The 16,264-nt window shown below is 40.1% G+C and overlaps 1 protein-coding gene across 2 annotated transcripts; it reads right to left on the bottom strand.

The window, feature by feature from the left end:
• Positions 1 to 295: 295 nt before the first annotated feature.
• Positions 296 to 15,276, bottom strand: GNG4 (G protein subunit gamma 4). Of its 2 annotated transcripts, none has more exons than XM_082480556.1 (3): positions 15,168 to 15,276; positions 8,051 to 8,156; positions 296 to 1,024 (listed from the first exon to the last, which is right to left on the bottom strand). In XM_082480556.1, exons 2-3 carry the CDS (start codon positions 8,144 to 8,146, stop codon positions 896 to 898), a joined length of 225 nt encoding a protein of 74 aa, XP_082336682.1. In that variant the 5' UTR covers positions 8,147 to 8,156; positions 15,168 to 15,276; the 3' UTR covers positions 296 to 895. The 2 variants fall into 2 exon arrangements, with proteins under 2 accessions (XP_082336682.1, XP_082336683.1); XM_082480557.1 differs by lacking the exon at positions 15,168 to 15,276 and adding an exon at positions 14,906 to 15,086.
• Between the last annotated feature and the right edge of the window lie 988 nt (positions 15,277 to 16,264).

Raw genomic sequence — 16,264 nt, 5'->3', positions numbered from 1 at the left:
AGTAGCTGTCAGTGGCACAGTGGTCTCACTGCCTATTCTAGAACAATATTCATTTACCATTACTCTCCATCCCCATAAAGTCTTGCTCTTGTGGGAAATGCATGTAGACAGCTGCTTAGAAAATGTAATCCCCCTCCCTGTACTGATCAGGGCAGATTTACACCCTCCACTAAGATCCACAGGAACAACTGATATATTACAGTTCAGTTTACTTTCTAAAATAATTCAAATCATTAGCATTCAAAATAATATACAAGCACCCATGTTTTTCTACAGTTTTATTGATGCAGTCCCGGTGTGTAACTATACATCTTCATTTTGCTTATAGTTACAATGTGGCTTTACTAACATTGTTTTTGTAGTCAAGTTTATTAGTCTTCACAAAACATATTTATAACCACCACTTACTGTATAAGACTGATCATTCCAAACACTGTAAATCACTGGCATTTTTTCCTAAATAGTGCTACTTGAGGAAAGGTCACATTACTCTTTTTAAATATACATTTGTAAAGGCAAATGAATTAAATTCACCTTCCAAAGAAAATAAGAATGTTAAAAATAGCTTCAGAATCGGTATGACTCATTTAGGTCTCAGAAAAATCTATGACTGGCAAAGATATCTACAATTTGATAGTGTACTCAATACTTTCATTAAGACCAAAAGAATCTTTATGAAGAACTGAAATTAAACTTGTACATTGGTCGGAAAGATAAGGATTACCTTGGAATTTTTTAGGATTTTTTATTTTTTTTACCAGAAAATGCACTACCTTCTAAAAAATACTGTAGTTATATATTAAGTATTGATATCTGAAGAAAAATATGCTAAAACTAAAAGCATGCAACACTGATACCAAATTGTGGCAGAAGACATTTTTAATTGAAAACTGACTCAAAGGATAGTACAAAAGAGTTTCTTCTCCCTAAAGGGATTTTCAGATGCAGGCACTGGAATAATAAGGGGATCTTCTCCAATATGAGCATCACAATACGCCAATAAATCTGCTGCAGCCTTGGATACCTAATAGAAGAGAAGAGAGAACTACTGTAACACTTAATTCTGAACCAATCAGCATTGCATAAATGTGATTCATCTAACATATGATATTGGAGGCCATCATAAAATAGGAGTAAATTGGTTTATCCTTTAAATTACTAGAGTCCACAGCTCTGAATTTGTTCTTCCTAGGCCTAGTAATCCTTATACACATTTTATTTAACACAGTGATATGAGATGGTATCAATTTATATGATTCATGTTCAGCTGTTCCTCTCCATCAGAAGGAAGGTCAGGAGCATATACTCATTAAAACATGTATATGCTAATGGCCCATAAGCAATAGGGATTCTGCTTGGAGCGTGTGTTTCTGTAGAGGCTGCCTGCTTCAGCTCTTATTCCCAGTCATTAGAGCAGCAAGGTTGTAAGGTTTTCCACAAACACTCTCTCTACCCTTTGCTCCTCTAGATGCAAAACAAACAAAGAAAAAGTTCTTTAGGCACATGACCCTGGCATTAAAAAAAAATAATAAATCAGGAGCAAAACCTGATCATCATGTCTCATAGCTCTCGTTTAAGCTAAATATTACTCTTTTCAATGAAGTCAGACTAATAACTTCTGCATAGTAAGTTATTATAAGTAGTACTGTATTCATAGCATTAAACTTGAGTATTACCTTCATATTTTTTTATCTTAATATTTTTATACTTCCAAAATGAACAATTCTAAAGTCTCCAATTCAGAACATTAGTTTATGCTTACTGAAAAGTCCTACAGAAATATAAGTGTGCTGACATACAAGATATTTTGCATGAAATGAAAAATGAAGTATTAAGCCATTTCAGCTGTAGCTGAAACCACCTCTGTGCCATAAAAATATTGGCGACATTAGGCCACTGTGACTCATTTTTTCAAGAATTTAGAATGTATATATGAAATGTTTTTGTTCTGCTCAGTTAACAAGATATTTACAAGTATCTCTATCTTTTTGTTTAATTATTGTGTTTTCAATATTTCAAGATTTGAAAAAATGAGGCAGGAAGTCTTTACAAAAAAGCCTTTTCTCTGAGCACCATGACAGCTTCTCCCGAGTCAAACACTGAGGTCAGCATGTTTGCACAACTATAGCAAAGAGGAAAAACAAATCAGAATTTTGGTATTTTTCTAGCAGGTGTGTCATCACTGTTAGCTTTAGCTTCCCCACACCCTGCTTGCTTTGGCATGAGTCCAGCTTGTTGTAGGTCTGCTCTGAAACCTACTAAGTCAATGGGTGCTGGATGAGGACTCGCATGAAACTTAAACTCAGTAAATTTCTTCCTGAAGTTAATTTATTTTTTAAATATCCACTAAAACATAGCTTTGTAGAATACTTAAACCCATAAAGTACCTATGGTTGGCATCCCAGTATAGACTATCCTCCTAGCAAAGGAAGCAAGGGTGTTTAGGTTACTCAAAATTAGTTTGCCTTTGAATTGGCCTGTAAGACAAAAGGGTGGGCAGAGACACTGCATGTGTACAACTGATTGCTGGGCTAACACAAAGCAGAAGACTGAGCATAAACTGCACAAATCAGCAGAGATACTCAGAAGGACCAATGATTCTCAAAAGCAAAGCAGGTCAAACAAAAATCTGCGGAAAACTACAGACTTCAAGTACAAAGAAAGGACTAATTATTTTCACACATACTTCAATTAGCTACTTGCTAAGCACTGACAAAAGAATGAGGCTTAGGGTGCGAGGGCACTGTCTAGAGTAGAGGTGTAGAACTGTAGTGGCCAAGCAGAAAGCTTAGGAATCCTATCACATTCCTAATTTTCATTTAAATTTATTTGTGAATTTTTAAAAGGCAGATTCTCCAGAGAGAGGCACAATGTAGATGGACTATGAAATTCCTATCAAGCCCAAGAAAGGTCAAAAGACAGCAAACATACTTTTCTTTGCTAATGAGATATGCTGTACCTCAGCAAAGTATAAACTAGCATAGAATGCAGACACTGAAGAGGAGGTTAGCATGTTTCCAATAATGTTAGGAGGAATGTATCACCACAGCATTTTTTGAGAAGTATTTTCAAGTAATGACGATCACCAGTATATTCATAATTATTTAACATACACATTTTCACTTTTCTATTGTCCTTCAAGCTCAGCAGCATGTCTCAAATTAAGGCAGTTCTGTGCTCTAATTAATTCATAAACTGGTCCTGAACTCTTGCATTCAAACAGAGCAAGTCAAACTCAGAGCCACAGGTGCCTACAAAAAGCTCAATGACATTTTCAGTGCTGTGTCATAATAAGCGTTACTGCCATAAAACCTTATGGAGAGCTAGTCTAATCCTCTGGGTCCCAGAAACAGGGTTTATTAAAGATGCCCAGCACACTTAATCTTCCATTATTAAGCCACTGAATAAGTTATTTTACTAATGAAACCAACAATCCTTTTAAGTAGATTGACCCTACAGGAGCAGAGAACTAATGCAGACTTCAACAGACCAACCTTCCCATAACTATCTTGTTTTTTCCGCATATGGATAAGTGGCATCAGCCCAAGTATATGGCTTTCCATTCAATGGAAGTACAATTTCAATCATCATCCTTAGAAGCGATAAAGCCAGTAATATAATTTTCTAACTGCTTCTCTACATATTACTGTGCTTTGACATCATACAACAATAAAATGATTTCCACTAGCAAAAGCACAACATAAATGTTTGTATCTAACCTGTTCTCTAATGTGCTGGTAGGAATGCCACACATCATGAAGCAGAGCAAGCACTTTATTCAACATCACAGTGTTAAATCACAAATTAGTTTGCTTTTAGACAAACCATAATACATAGTACAATTTAGTACCAAACAAATGTGCAACAAAGAACTGAGGAACATGATCACATTGCCACCAACTAAACTTCCAAGCCTGTACTTGGAAGTTTATCCTTTAAAAAAATAAAAGGTGTGGGGTGAAGAAAGCCTCCCATTGGGATTACAGTGGTTAAAAAATCGAATTATGGCCATTTCTTCACTTAAACTGGAGTAGCTCAGGCGTGTGCAGTGGAATGATGACCAATTACTAAGGGGAGTTAAGTTAGCTAATTCACATTCCAGGAGCAATGAAAACATTGGTTCCTGTGGCTGTGAGCAGTGTTGGCAAAGTCAGAACTGTGGCCAAAAAAAAGAGCAAAACACAGTGTTGCCTCCAGCAAGTTTCCTGCTCGGTGTTGTTATTCAGACCAACAGTGGCGGAAGACCTCTGCATTGAGCACCGCATTAAGGCTACAGCAGAGACGGCTGCTTTAGTGTATGTCAGCACACAGAGGTTGCCTAATGGCCAATACTGTGGTTTGTTACTACATAAAATAATGTGCTGATCATCCTATTTGTGTCACGGAGGAAGTTAAATAAAGGCCACTCTATCATAGCTTTTACTCACCTTTAGGTTTGTTTGTAGCTGAATGCTGCTGGACAGTTTCAGAATGGCTTTTATTGAGAATTAAAATAAACACGTGCAATTTGAATATTCAAATGAAGTTAGCACATTTATCATTTCAGCTCTCCTACGCAATACAGCTTGGTCTGCAGATTCAATGTAATTTATACATATTGCAGAAGCAGCTAAAGAAAAAGATCAGACTCCAGTTTGATTGATGAATTCTAACAGAAAGTTAACATTTCATAATTTTTTAATCTTTTAAAGTGCATAGATAGCGGGGATGGAGTATATACGTATCACACCATTCTCACTATTTATACAATTATTTTTATTCTGTGTAGTGAAAAATACATCTGGTTGTCAAATTGCCAAAATGAAAAACACACCAACAAAACACTCAACCCTGATGCTTTAAAGAATTAGTCTCAGGAGGACTGTGGGATTTTACCGTTATATTTCAGAATAACAGAGGTGATAAAAACAGCCAAAGTTAGAACATAATCCCGTTAGCTGCACTAATAATTATAAGCTTCAATGCCAGGGCAAAATGCTGCAATTACTATGTCATCTGTCTTGTCGTGGATTGTGACTAATTACCATCCTTGCTATGACACCCACTCTGCTTATCCTTTACATCTAAAACAAAGAGATTCACACACATTTATTGGCAATCCCACTGCTTATCTCCCAACACAATTCAGAACCGGTTAGGAATATTTTCTACCTTCTTAAGAAAAAAGAAAATGGAATAATAACTGATACACCACGATTCTTAAATGTCAGAGCACTCCTTGCTTTTTTGCTTGCAAAGAGAAGATTAAATAGTGCTTTATTCTGGGGACAACTGTGATAAAGCACCAATGCTATCTTTGCTTTCTCAACTTTACTGCTAGAAGACATTATTTAGAAGACATTATTCTACTAGGCATGAGGCCACTGTTCATCTGATTTCATTTGATGTTTCTTCGCTTGAAATCTGCATTTCCTGCTTTCTACTGACTTCTCCATCATAATTCTAGCCGTCCCTTCTGCAGGGAAGTAAGACAGGTTCAATTTACGATCCTTCTGGGATTCTTATGGTTTACAAAAAACCCACCACAATAATACTCCTTCCAGCTACTGATCAATACACCAATAACTTCATCCTCCCCTTTTAAGTTGTCCTGTTTCTTTCACACCTCAGTAGTGAGTTGTCTTTGTGGAACCTCAAAATACTGCATTGCTTGCTGCTTTGACTGGTTATAGGACTTGATATTTTAAATCAGCTGAAAAATCCAGAACACAGCAGGAAATGGGCAACTATCAACATACTTCTAACTACAAGATTTTAATTGTGCAGACCTAACTCTTGCTGGCTACAGCATCTACTATGCATGGAAAACAAAATGCCTTTGTAGTAGAAAAGTGAGCTGGAACTACTGATTTCCCTAGTCAATAACGTAGGCACCTTTAAAATTTCATTTTTAATGTTAACAATGTGGCCTTGTCTATTATGGGAATAACCACTTGGTTGTACCTATTTGCAAAATAGTGTTTAATTAAATTATTTGGAAAGCACTGATCTTCTGTTAAATGTCTAACTAGTTTAAGCAGAAAAATAGGAAGTAAGTTCAGTTCTCTACCTTTACAGCTATGATCTGGGAACTCAAAATCTCCTATTTGAAACCACTGGGAAGTCTCATGGTAAAATCTGGCTATGCTGAAACACACGCTTAACTGTTTCAAAGAATAAAAGGCAAAGATGATCTTAAGGGAAAAGCCAACCAATCTCTTCTCACAATCCTTCATATAATTGTTCAAAGAAGATTTTTTGCAAATCATATTTGGTTTACGTTAGTATAGAATCCCTCAGAATACTGAAACACATTAGATTTTCTTTGATGCCTTTTTGGTACCAAGCTGTTTTGAAAGGTGAAATAATTGCACTTTCAAGCCATCTCATTTTTAGGTCTGCCACAGTTGCTAATAACTGTGTTCTTTTTAATTAAACTAACTGTAAAAATAACCTATGTCTTTCTTACATATGTAATTAAGAACTTTATACATCTAACTAATGAAGCTGTCAGCATAACTGAGCTAACAATGTGGTACGTGACCGTTATCACCGATTCCATAAAAGCAAGTTTAAGACAATCTACTAAGTATTACCTATTTCAAATTCCAGTAAACTGGGCCATATTTTTCCAACCCCTTCTTTCTGCTGCTCATGCACACCCGCTTCTTCTTGTCAGTTTTGTTGTTTGTGCAGCTGCAACATGCCCTGAATCGGGGGACTAACCCCATTGAACACCGAAAAGGCAGACCTTCCCTTACTGAAGGAAACAGAAATACCTGTCCCTGTGAGCAGGCATCTACTATGTGATGAATTTGTCAAGACACTATACAAGATTGTAAAACTATAGTTTTACAAATTCAATGGTCTTACAAGACATTGCTATAAACGACAACAAAATGGAGCAGCTGAAATTTACATTTGCATATAAGCAAGACTGACTACTCATGAAATGCACTAATATTTCTGAATTAGAAACATAATATTTTTAATTAGTGAGTTTATGATCTGATACTATTTTAAAATAGTAATTATATACTATTGCCCTCATGCCCGACTACATGCAGGACTTCAGCACATAGGATGGATGGACAAGCAGACTGCGTTAAAACTACATGATGAATTTAATGTACAACATTTCTAAACTGTCTTACTGAGTTTGTAACTCAATTCCAGCTTGTAACAACTCAGTTACAGTTGTCTGCAGAAAAACTAGTTATTTAAACGCATTCCTTTTTCTAGTCTTTCCATCTCTAAACTATTCTTACTTGTACAGGCTGGATTTTTCATCCAAATAATTATTCCCTATTTTTGGAGGCAGAGGGAGAGAGCAAGCGTGTGTGCGCACAAAAGACAAGAGCATTGCTTTCTTAAAACTTCTTATAACATTATTAGTTTTTAGGCGCTCGATTTATTCACAAAATTTAGCCTTGTGAAAGGCAGAATGACAGGGAAGAATAATCCCACAGGCTTTTCTGGTTAAAAAAAACGTTGAGAACCTCTGTTTAATAGTGCCTTTAGTTAAAACATTTAATCCACGTACATTTAAAGGCACGACAAAACCAAATCTTCACATGCAACATGCTGTCAAGTGTGAAGAATCATAACAGAACACTGTAATCATACATATTTTTTGTGCAGTGACGTCTGTACTAAAACAAAACAAATCAAAGCAATTCAGCTCATCTCATCATTATTCAAAATTATTGCAGTACCTTAAAGACTTATTCCAGTTCTTAAAGGACAGTTTACCCTACCACCGAGGAACCTGAGCTGATGACAAAGAGGAGCACCTGTGCATCTGCCAGCTGATTGTAAGTATTTCAGAAAATACCACTTTTGCCAGATGTAAAAGCCACTCATACAGAAGCAGACTAGAAGCCAGTCTTTGAAAATCGCTTTGCTACAGCCAAGCAGTCAGTATGTAACTAATTCACAGTACTGAATACTGTTTTATAGCTCAACATAGAATTTTTATTTCAGCTGATCAAGTCTTTCTGGAATATTAAAGGGAGGCTGTGACACAAACTAGTGAGTGAATTCAAAATAGCAACAATAAGTCTAAGTTTACCTTCATCCTATCCATGTATGCTTCCATTTTTAATTGCTCCACAGCTTTCCTGGCCTGAGATATATTGGTTGTACTGTTTGACACTAGTTCCTTCATTTTGTTTTTCCTAGAAGAGACAAAGTTGAGACAATTTAAAAGCACAAGCAGCAAATATAGGCCTTAGTGAAAAGACAGTTATCTGAAATCTCACCAACCCTCACCCACCACATTGACACTGCCAGGCTGTAGGTGACAAACCAGAGACCATTTACTTCTGTTCTTTTGTTCAATAGCAAGTTATTGCATTATATATTCGCATCCTCAACTACCAATATTCAGTCTGAATTCTGAAAACAACATACAATTGCAGAGTACCCGGCCATTATTTCAATGTAGAAATGGTTGCCCTGGTTCAGATTGCCAATGCAGAACAGTTGTTCCCAGGCCTTGCAGCCATTGTGCAGTTTGGCTCCATACCCCAGTTACACCTAGTAACATGAAAACAAGTTCAGAAATGCCCACAATGGAAATGAATGCCACACTGCTCTCACCAAGCTACAGAAAGAAAGAAATTTTAAGACAGAGAACAAGTCAAAATTCTGACTATAGATTTATGGAGTTTACAAATGAAGTAACAGAATAAGAAGAAATAACGCAGTGGTTTCCAACTTTCTGCTTACACATCCCCAGTGAAGTCTAAAGATGACTCAAAACCAGTAGAGTATACTATACAGTACAGGAATAAGTTATTTTTTGAGAGATCTGCAGCCCTTGGGAAGGGACATCTAATTAAGGTATGTCAGCGTTAGGTTTTCTTGCATTGCTACTCCCTGAGGGGCTTGAGCTTAACTCAAGTCGTTATCATGCAGTTCTCTGCATTGTTACCAGATTAGTCAAGATAACTACATTCAAACCTTGAATAAACTTACAACATGTATGCCCTAGGTGGTCTGCATGATAGGAGAGCTCCAGCTGACACCTTTATGCAGCTCTGATCCAGCACAAGTAACAGTTACTATCTTGAAGTCACTGGAAGTTGGGCTAAGCCCACATGGAAAGATAGCATACAGACAACCTAGACAGGTCCTGGACTAGTTACACTACCTAGTAAGACTAGGTGCTGCGGTTTTGATCAGTCACAACACTTGGCTACGGTCCCGTATATATGGTATGCCACAAGTGCCACCTGAAGTAAGATTAGTCTAGAACCGAGTGTTAGAAACCAACACAAAGTTAGGCAATGCAAAGGACACGTGGTATGAGAAGCAGATGGGACATAGGAGAAAACATACAAAAGAAGGCACTTTGTACTGCTGCCGAAAGAGCTTTAGGCTCAGGTCTTTCAAAATTAATACTTCAGCTTATTTCTGGACAAGAAGTGAACGCCTAGAACTACACAAATTTCCCTTCTTGAACCTCAATAGCTTACCTGATCCAGTCACAGGGGTATGAGATACAAAGTAGGACACAGGAAATGCTCTTGTAAAAAAAAAAAAGTATACACAATGTCTTAAGCATGTTAGAGTCAACAGAAGTACACAATTCAGAGCACAGAAAGAATGGAGGGATAACTTTTTAACTGCTTCGATTAGGCAAAACACAGATGTTCAAAGACAAGGCAAAGATAGCTGTTTCTTCTCCTTTCTAAAATTGGTAACCTGTGCTGTAAAATGGGATAGTGGAATACAAATACAATGGTGAACCATGCTGAATGCTAATTTGAAGAAGCAAATTTCAGCACTTGTATAAGTCTAAGAAGGGGAAATGCTACCTTAAAATATATTAATTGTGCCAAATAAAACAAGAGCTTTAATGTATGCCAAAACAAAGAACAGGTTTTCTGTACTTGTGTGTGTCATTTGAATGGAACACAAGTTTCCCCCTTGTGTGCACTCTGACGAACTAAAATCATGTCAGAACACAGTACCTTTTTGTTGTTGTTGTCTTTGTTTACAATCTCTTAACTCATAATCCTCACAAGGCACAGGATTAAATACACATGGAGGAACTCGCTTTGCATAAAATGCCATGTACAGTACAAAACCCCACAAATAACCAGCTGCCTCCAAACAATTTTCAGACGTGTTTTGACTTGCAGCGGACAAGCAGAAAGGACAAGAGACATTCACACGAGCAGGAGTTCCGAATTACAGCTCATCTCTGGACTTCTTGTTTGACTCAACCCCCTAGCTTTTAAGTCTTGACTTATCCATAAAGATAAGCATAACCACATTTATCTTTGTTTACAAAATGATACCCCCACAAGTATGAATCATTTAAATTTTGTTATCATCGCCACAGCTAGACTACTAATGACCACAGAGCCAAAAAAGTCAAAGCTAAATGAAGTCAGAGAGACATTTCTACATTTGCCACAGACCGAGTCCAGAGGCAAATTAGAAATTTAATTTTGGATAATACATTTAAAATAAACTGAATTACGCAACTGAAACTCCATGAACAGTCCAGAGAATTCCAGATCTCCCAAGCTTTTCTGGCAATTCATTCACTCAAAGTGTAAAAGTTACAAACATTAGAGCTAGACAATTTGAACCGTCACTTGCTGCATTGAAGTTGGAGAGAGCACTGTTTCTAGTACTTGCAGGTAGTTTTTAAGTATCTGCTGAATAAGAGATTGAGTTAAGACTGTAACAGAATTTTGAAAAAGCTATTAGGCACAAAAATGCTTTAAAAAAAACAAAACATGTTTCCAAAACAATGCCACAAACACAGTATGTCCTTTCCTATGTTCTGAAACAGCAAACGGGAAAAAAGTTAAAAAAGAAAATATGTATCTTGTCTGTCAAACTATTTCACAATATCAGAAAACAATCAGAATAAGAGGCTTCATAAAAAGAACTTACAAAAAGAAAAAAGTCTGATACTAGGTGTTTCGGCCACTGGAGAAAATTTCCACTTATCGAAAGTAAGAGGTTTGTTTATACTCTGAAGCACAAACATTTGTTCTGTTCCAAATCCTGTTCCTACCCTGGCCTTTACATGCACTTAAATATTTAACTACTGTATTTCTGGAAGTGCTTAGCATCCATTTAAGTATCTAATCTCTTTTTTTTTTCCACATAGACAGTTCTGGTTCCAGAACTTCGTAAGACAAATTTCTCCTGTTTCACTTACCAAGCTACATATACATTTGCCTTCTCTCATTCTCTGCAAATACACTACATATTTGTGCATCAGTCAAGGCCCTATTACATGTGAAGTACAATGAGAATTGTCCTCACTTTCAAATAAGGCTGCAATGAATTGGCCCTCTTTGCAGACAAAGCTTTGGCTAAGAACTGGTTCGGCTCTCCTTAGGACCTGCGCTATTCTTTAATAACCTTAAGCTTAATATTCTTTAATGAAGTAATATTGTTACTTAGAAATAAAGCCCTGGAGAGAAAAGAAATTTTAATAACAAGAGAGTATATTACACACCCTATCCCTGAACGGCCATCCCCTGGAACGTGAGGAAGCCTCCTCCTTCAAACACCCTCCCATGAGATCTCTCTCCATGTTTCCTTTGAGGCTGCAGCCTGACAAATGGCTCCAACCCTCTCTCCTAAAACAGCTCCTTTTAAACAGTCAAGTGTTCTTGAGGCCTTTAGACCCCTGGGAAGGCACAATTAGCTTTGTTTTGTATCCAGGGGGCAGCTTACAGGATCATAGAATAGTTTAGGTTGGAAGGGACCTTTAAAGTTCACCTAGTCCAACCCCCCCCTGTAATTAGCAGGGACATCTTCAACTAGGTGAGGTTGCTCAGAGCCCCATCTGGCCTGACCTTGCATGTTTCCAGGGATGGGGCATCTACCATCACCCTTGGTAACCTGGTCCAGTGTTTCACCACCCTCATCGTACAAGAATCTCCTCCTAATATCTAGTCTAAATCTAACCTCTTTTAGTTTAAAACCATTACCCCTTGTCCTATCACAACAGGCCCTACTAAAAAGTTTGTCCCCATCTTTCCTGTAGTCCCCCTTTGAGTACTGGAAAACTGCTGTAAGGTCTCCCCGAAGCCTTCTCTTCTCCAGGCTGAACAATACCAACTCTCCCAGCCTGTCCTCATAGGAGAGGTGCTCCAGCCCTCTGATCATCTTCCTGGCCCTCTCCTGGACCTGCCCCAACAGGTCTGTGTCTTTCCTGTGCTGAGGGCCCCAGAGCTGGATGCAGTGCTCCAGATGGGGTCTCATGAGAGCAGAGCACAGGGGCAGAATCACCTCCCTCGACCTGCTGACCATGCATCTTTTGATGCTCAAAAGGAGTAACTTTTCCCCATCTTTTAAATTACCAAAAAAGACTTGAACCAGAAATTACTCAGCTGGGTTCGCTAATGTTCATTCCTGGTTGTTTTTCCAGCAGCCCCCTATTAAGTTAGATCAATACACAGGTACACAGGACCTGATAATCACCGTAGTTACGGTAACTATGTTAGTGATCAGACTACGTGAAGTCTACATGTTACTGATGCATGCCAGTGGACCTAGGTTATATAGGAGCTCATTTATCCACTGTATTTTTGTGCAGCACACTGAGCTCATTAATCTAGTCTCTATGACTCTTTTCTTTAAGGGGAACACTGATCGCATTAACAAAGACTATTGACAGCAGCTACATGGCCTTTTTCAGCCAAGTAGTTTCTGCTGACTGGCACACCACGCTAGCCAGCCGTTTCCTAAAGCATTGCTCCTGAAAGCTGTGGAGTGACAGCCTCCCAGCCAGCTGAATTTTCTGGGGGTTTAGGGGTTTTTACCTCACGTGAACCTCATCCTTTTTTTTGGTGCAATTAACTCATTTGTGCCAAAGATCTTAATCTCCAGGACTCATAAAAATGCTCATGAAGAGCAACTTTTTTATATTTGTTTTTAGAATAGATTAGATTGTACCCAACAGCACTTCAAAGGCCAAATTATCTTATGATAACCCCAGAAGTTGCATAAATATTTGCAGGTACAGCTTGACCTTGCATACGGGTAAGGTATGCAACCTACATTTACCAAACTTCATAAATACTTGTTAGTAAAATGCAGAAAAAGTCTGAAAATTTGAGTAACATAGAAGCAAAATATAATTTTCAAGCTCTTCAGTACAGATTTCTACCAGCAGCAAGGATGAAAAGCTGCACTGCATATTCCTCCCCCCTCCACTTCCAAGTACAGCCTTAAAATGCAATACCTAAAGAGTGACCTAAAGAGTGAATTTAATCTCAAAAACCCTCAACCCAATTGTTGTCTTCTGTCTTCTTTCAGCAATCTAAAGCGATGGACCTAAAATTACAAGATGAGAGAACCTGGGGTTCATGACTCTGAAGAACACCTTCCACACAAGCTCTGTACTTCTTGGACCACACAGCACAACAGAAAAGTTAACCCAATCGTGCAACTAAGTCCCAGTGATGTTAGTGGGAATCATCCCTGAATAATGACCTGCAAATCACATTCTAAATTGCAGAAAGATCCCCACATTTCATTATCCACTTGCAAACACACCGGGAATGCAATCAGCAAAATTTACAGCCTCACAGCTGTTTGATGCCAAACTGGCATATCAAAGGAATTTCAGGAAAAAAAAAGAAAAAAAAAAAAAAGGAAAAAAAAAAAAAAAAAAGGAGTTCTACAGGGTAAGAGAAACTTAAGAAATACCCCTGCATTAAAAGCACTAGCTATCAGAGCTAGCATCACTGTCCACACAGCACAGGTAATTTCCCCTTCATCTGCAGGGCACAAAGGGGATAGGAACAACTGCCCCTGCTATCTCAGTTCTTACTCCAAGATTTACCGCACCTGGTGTAGCTCTGTAAATAGAGAGGGAGGCTAAGGAATCCTTTTGCTTTCTCTATCCCACAGCTGCATGAAGAAATAATAGAAAGTTACTACAATTTTATCCTCCATCCACTAAGGAGAAGCTTAGCAGTACAAGCAGAAATTATTAAAGGCGAGACTATTGTTCACAATAAGGAGAGAATATAATTTTCATTCCATAAATGCAGTGACTTCAAAAATAACTGCTGATCATGTAACTGCAAAACAGCCAAACTTCAACAGCTCAGTTTTTGTCTAACATAGGTAGTACACCCAGTACAACTGTCAAGTTCCAAACATTCTTGCCACCATGCCCAAATCTTTTATCCAAAAATATCATCTCGCTTCTCAACATTTAAAAATCTAAGGAAACAATGGCTGAACCAATGTGGCATTTCACAACGACAATCTTTTTATGCAATATATTTACCATCAGCATACAGGTTATGTGCACGTAGTCCAGCAAACCATCAGAGATCCAGAAAGCCTTAGACAGAAAGACCTACTATTTTAACTCTTGGGCTAACTTTAAAGGGAAGTTGTGACATTTTAAAGAAATACATGGGGAAGTTTGATTATTCCACTTAAATCCTGTTTAAAATGTATTTGAACTGAACCGTAACATATTAAAGTAGAGAAAACGCCTCCAAGAAGCTCGACACTTTATTGCCTGCAGGACAGAAACGTTTTTCCAGTTGTTATTCCGAGTTTTCTGTCTCACTGCGCTACCTTAATCGTTTTGCTGTGCAGCAGTTTACAGCCCCCCACACTAATAATTACCGCCAGCAGCAGCTGAGCTGTTAGGATTTATCCCTCCATCAGCGCGAACCAGCCAAGAGGAAAAGCAGCCACTTTCCTGCACCTTCACACCCGCCAGCCGAAGGAAGAGGAATAAGCCCGCTGGGGCAGAGACCCCCAGATCACCGCCCGCGGAAAAGAAGAGGTCAAACCAGGTTTATTCGGAGAAGGACGATCGCCCCCCGAAAACAATAAGGGCGACACCCGAAGCTGACTTTCGCGGGTAATCGGGTAACTCCACCAGGCGCGGCCACCGGCGGCGGAGAGCGGCGTTGTTTACCCGGAGCCGACGAAGGCAGCCGCGGGTTTCCCAGAACACCGGACCCGTCGCAGCGACGGAGAAACCCCTGCGTGGAAGCGCCGCAACCCGCCCGCCGGGCCGGCGCCCCGGCCCCGGCCAGGGCCGCCCCGACCCGCCCTGTCCTGTCCTGCCCACCCACGCCGCCGGTGCAGCGGCCCTCATCCCGCCTCGCCCGCACGGCAACCTTCCCCCGCCTCCCGCGCACCGGCGGGGTCTCGCCCGGCGCCGGCGGGGCACTCACCGTGCGGCAGCGACGACAGGCAGAGAGGGAGGCTGCTGGCAGCCCGGCTCAGCGCCCGGCAGCGGCACATGGCGCGGCCGGCGCTGACGGGCGGGGCGGGGCGGCCGCGGCCAACGGCTGCCACCGCCCTCGCGCCTCCCGCCAGCGGCCCTCCCCGCGCGGCGGGCGCGGCCGCTAACGGCTGGGAGCCGCCCGCAGAGCACTGGGCGGGAAGGCGGCGCTGGCCCTGAGGGGCACTTGAGGCGCAAGCACGGCGCAGCGCCGTCCTGTCCCGCCTTCGAGCTTTACCTTCCTCAGTTCCGGGCAGCGGCCCCCGACCGCAGCGCGCTGGTGAGCGCCCGCCGCCCCCGGTCCAGCCGGCGCCCTAGGGACCAAACAGTCATCCAGGTATTTCTGAAACATCGAACCGGCAAAGCGTGGACGACACAGGGGTTTTGGGGTCAGAGCCCACACTGCCTGTCCCTTCCTCGCGCCGAGCAAAGGAAGGATGAAGTTTTTTTTTTTTTAAAAAAAAGCCCACTGGGAAAAAAAAGGAACCACCGTGGAAAAGGGACGGCTAAGGCTCACCTTGTCAAAGCTAGTATGTCAGAACAAACCGATTCAGCTTTACAGATCGATTTTTATATACTTCTCCCTTATAACCTAGAGAGTCAATCATAAAGGTCAGTGACAGTTAACCTGCCAATTAACATTTTTAACTGAAAAATTTGCCCCAATAATTAACACAGTAGCAGGAGTACCATCACTGCAATCTCAATTTTTTTCCCCAATTAGGTGACTGCTTCCTCTCTCTGGAGAAACATACATTTGTCACCCTTTTTCTCTTACCCCTGCTACCACCACATTTTTTCATTCCATCTTAATAGAGCAGAAGCATTTCCAAGTCACATTTATTTTCTATATGAAAGAGACCAGGGAAGAGCCCCATTGTTGAAGGTGCTTTGGAACAAGGGCAGCCTCCTCAAAGGCTGAGTCAATGGCTTTTAGGGTGGTGGTTTGGGAGAAGGAAATGCAGCAGGAAGAAGGTAAACATTACTGAATGTATATACTGGTGGGAAACTTAACCGGCCCATGCTGCTGCTGTTTGATTCACGTTG

This window comes from Vanellus vanellus (genome assembly GCF_965231255.1).
Source record: "Vanellus vanellus genome assembly, chromosome: 3".
Taxonomy (NCBI): Eukaryota; Metazoa; Chordata; class Aves; order Charadriiformes; family Charadriidae; genus Vanellus; species Vanellus vanellus.
This window is presented reverse-complemented; position numbering and strand designations above follow the sequence as displayed.

Excerpts from the sequence above, each read along its gene's own strand:
- GNG4 (XM_082480556.1), bottom strand. The coding sequence starts at position 8,146 with ATGAAGGAACTAGTGTCAAACAGTACAACCAATATATCTCAGGCCAGG. Across the intron at positions 1,025-8,050 it reads CATACATGGATAGGATGAAG|GTATCCAAGGCTGCAGCAGA; the intron begins GTAAACTTAGAC and ends CTCTTCTATTAG.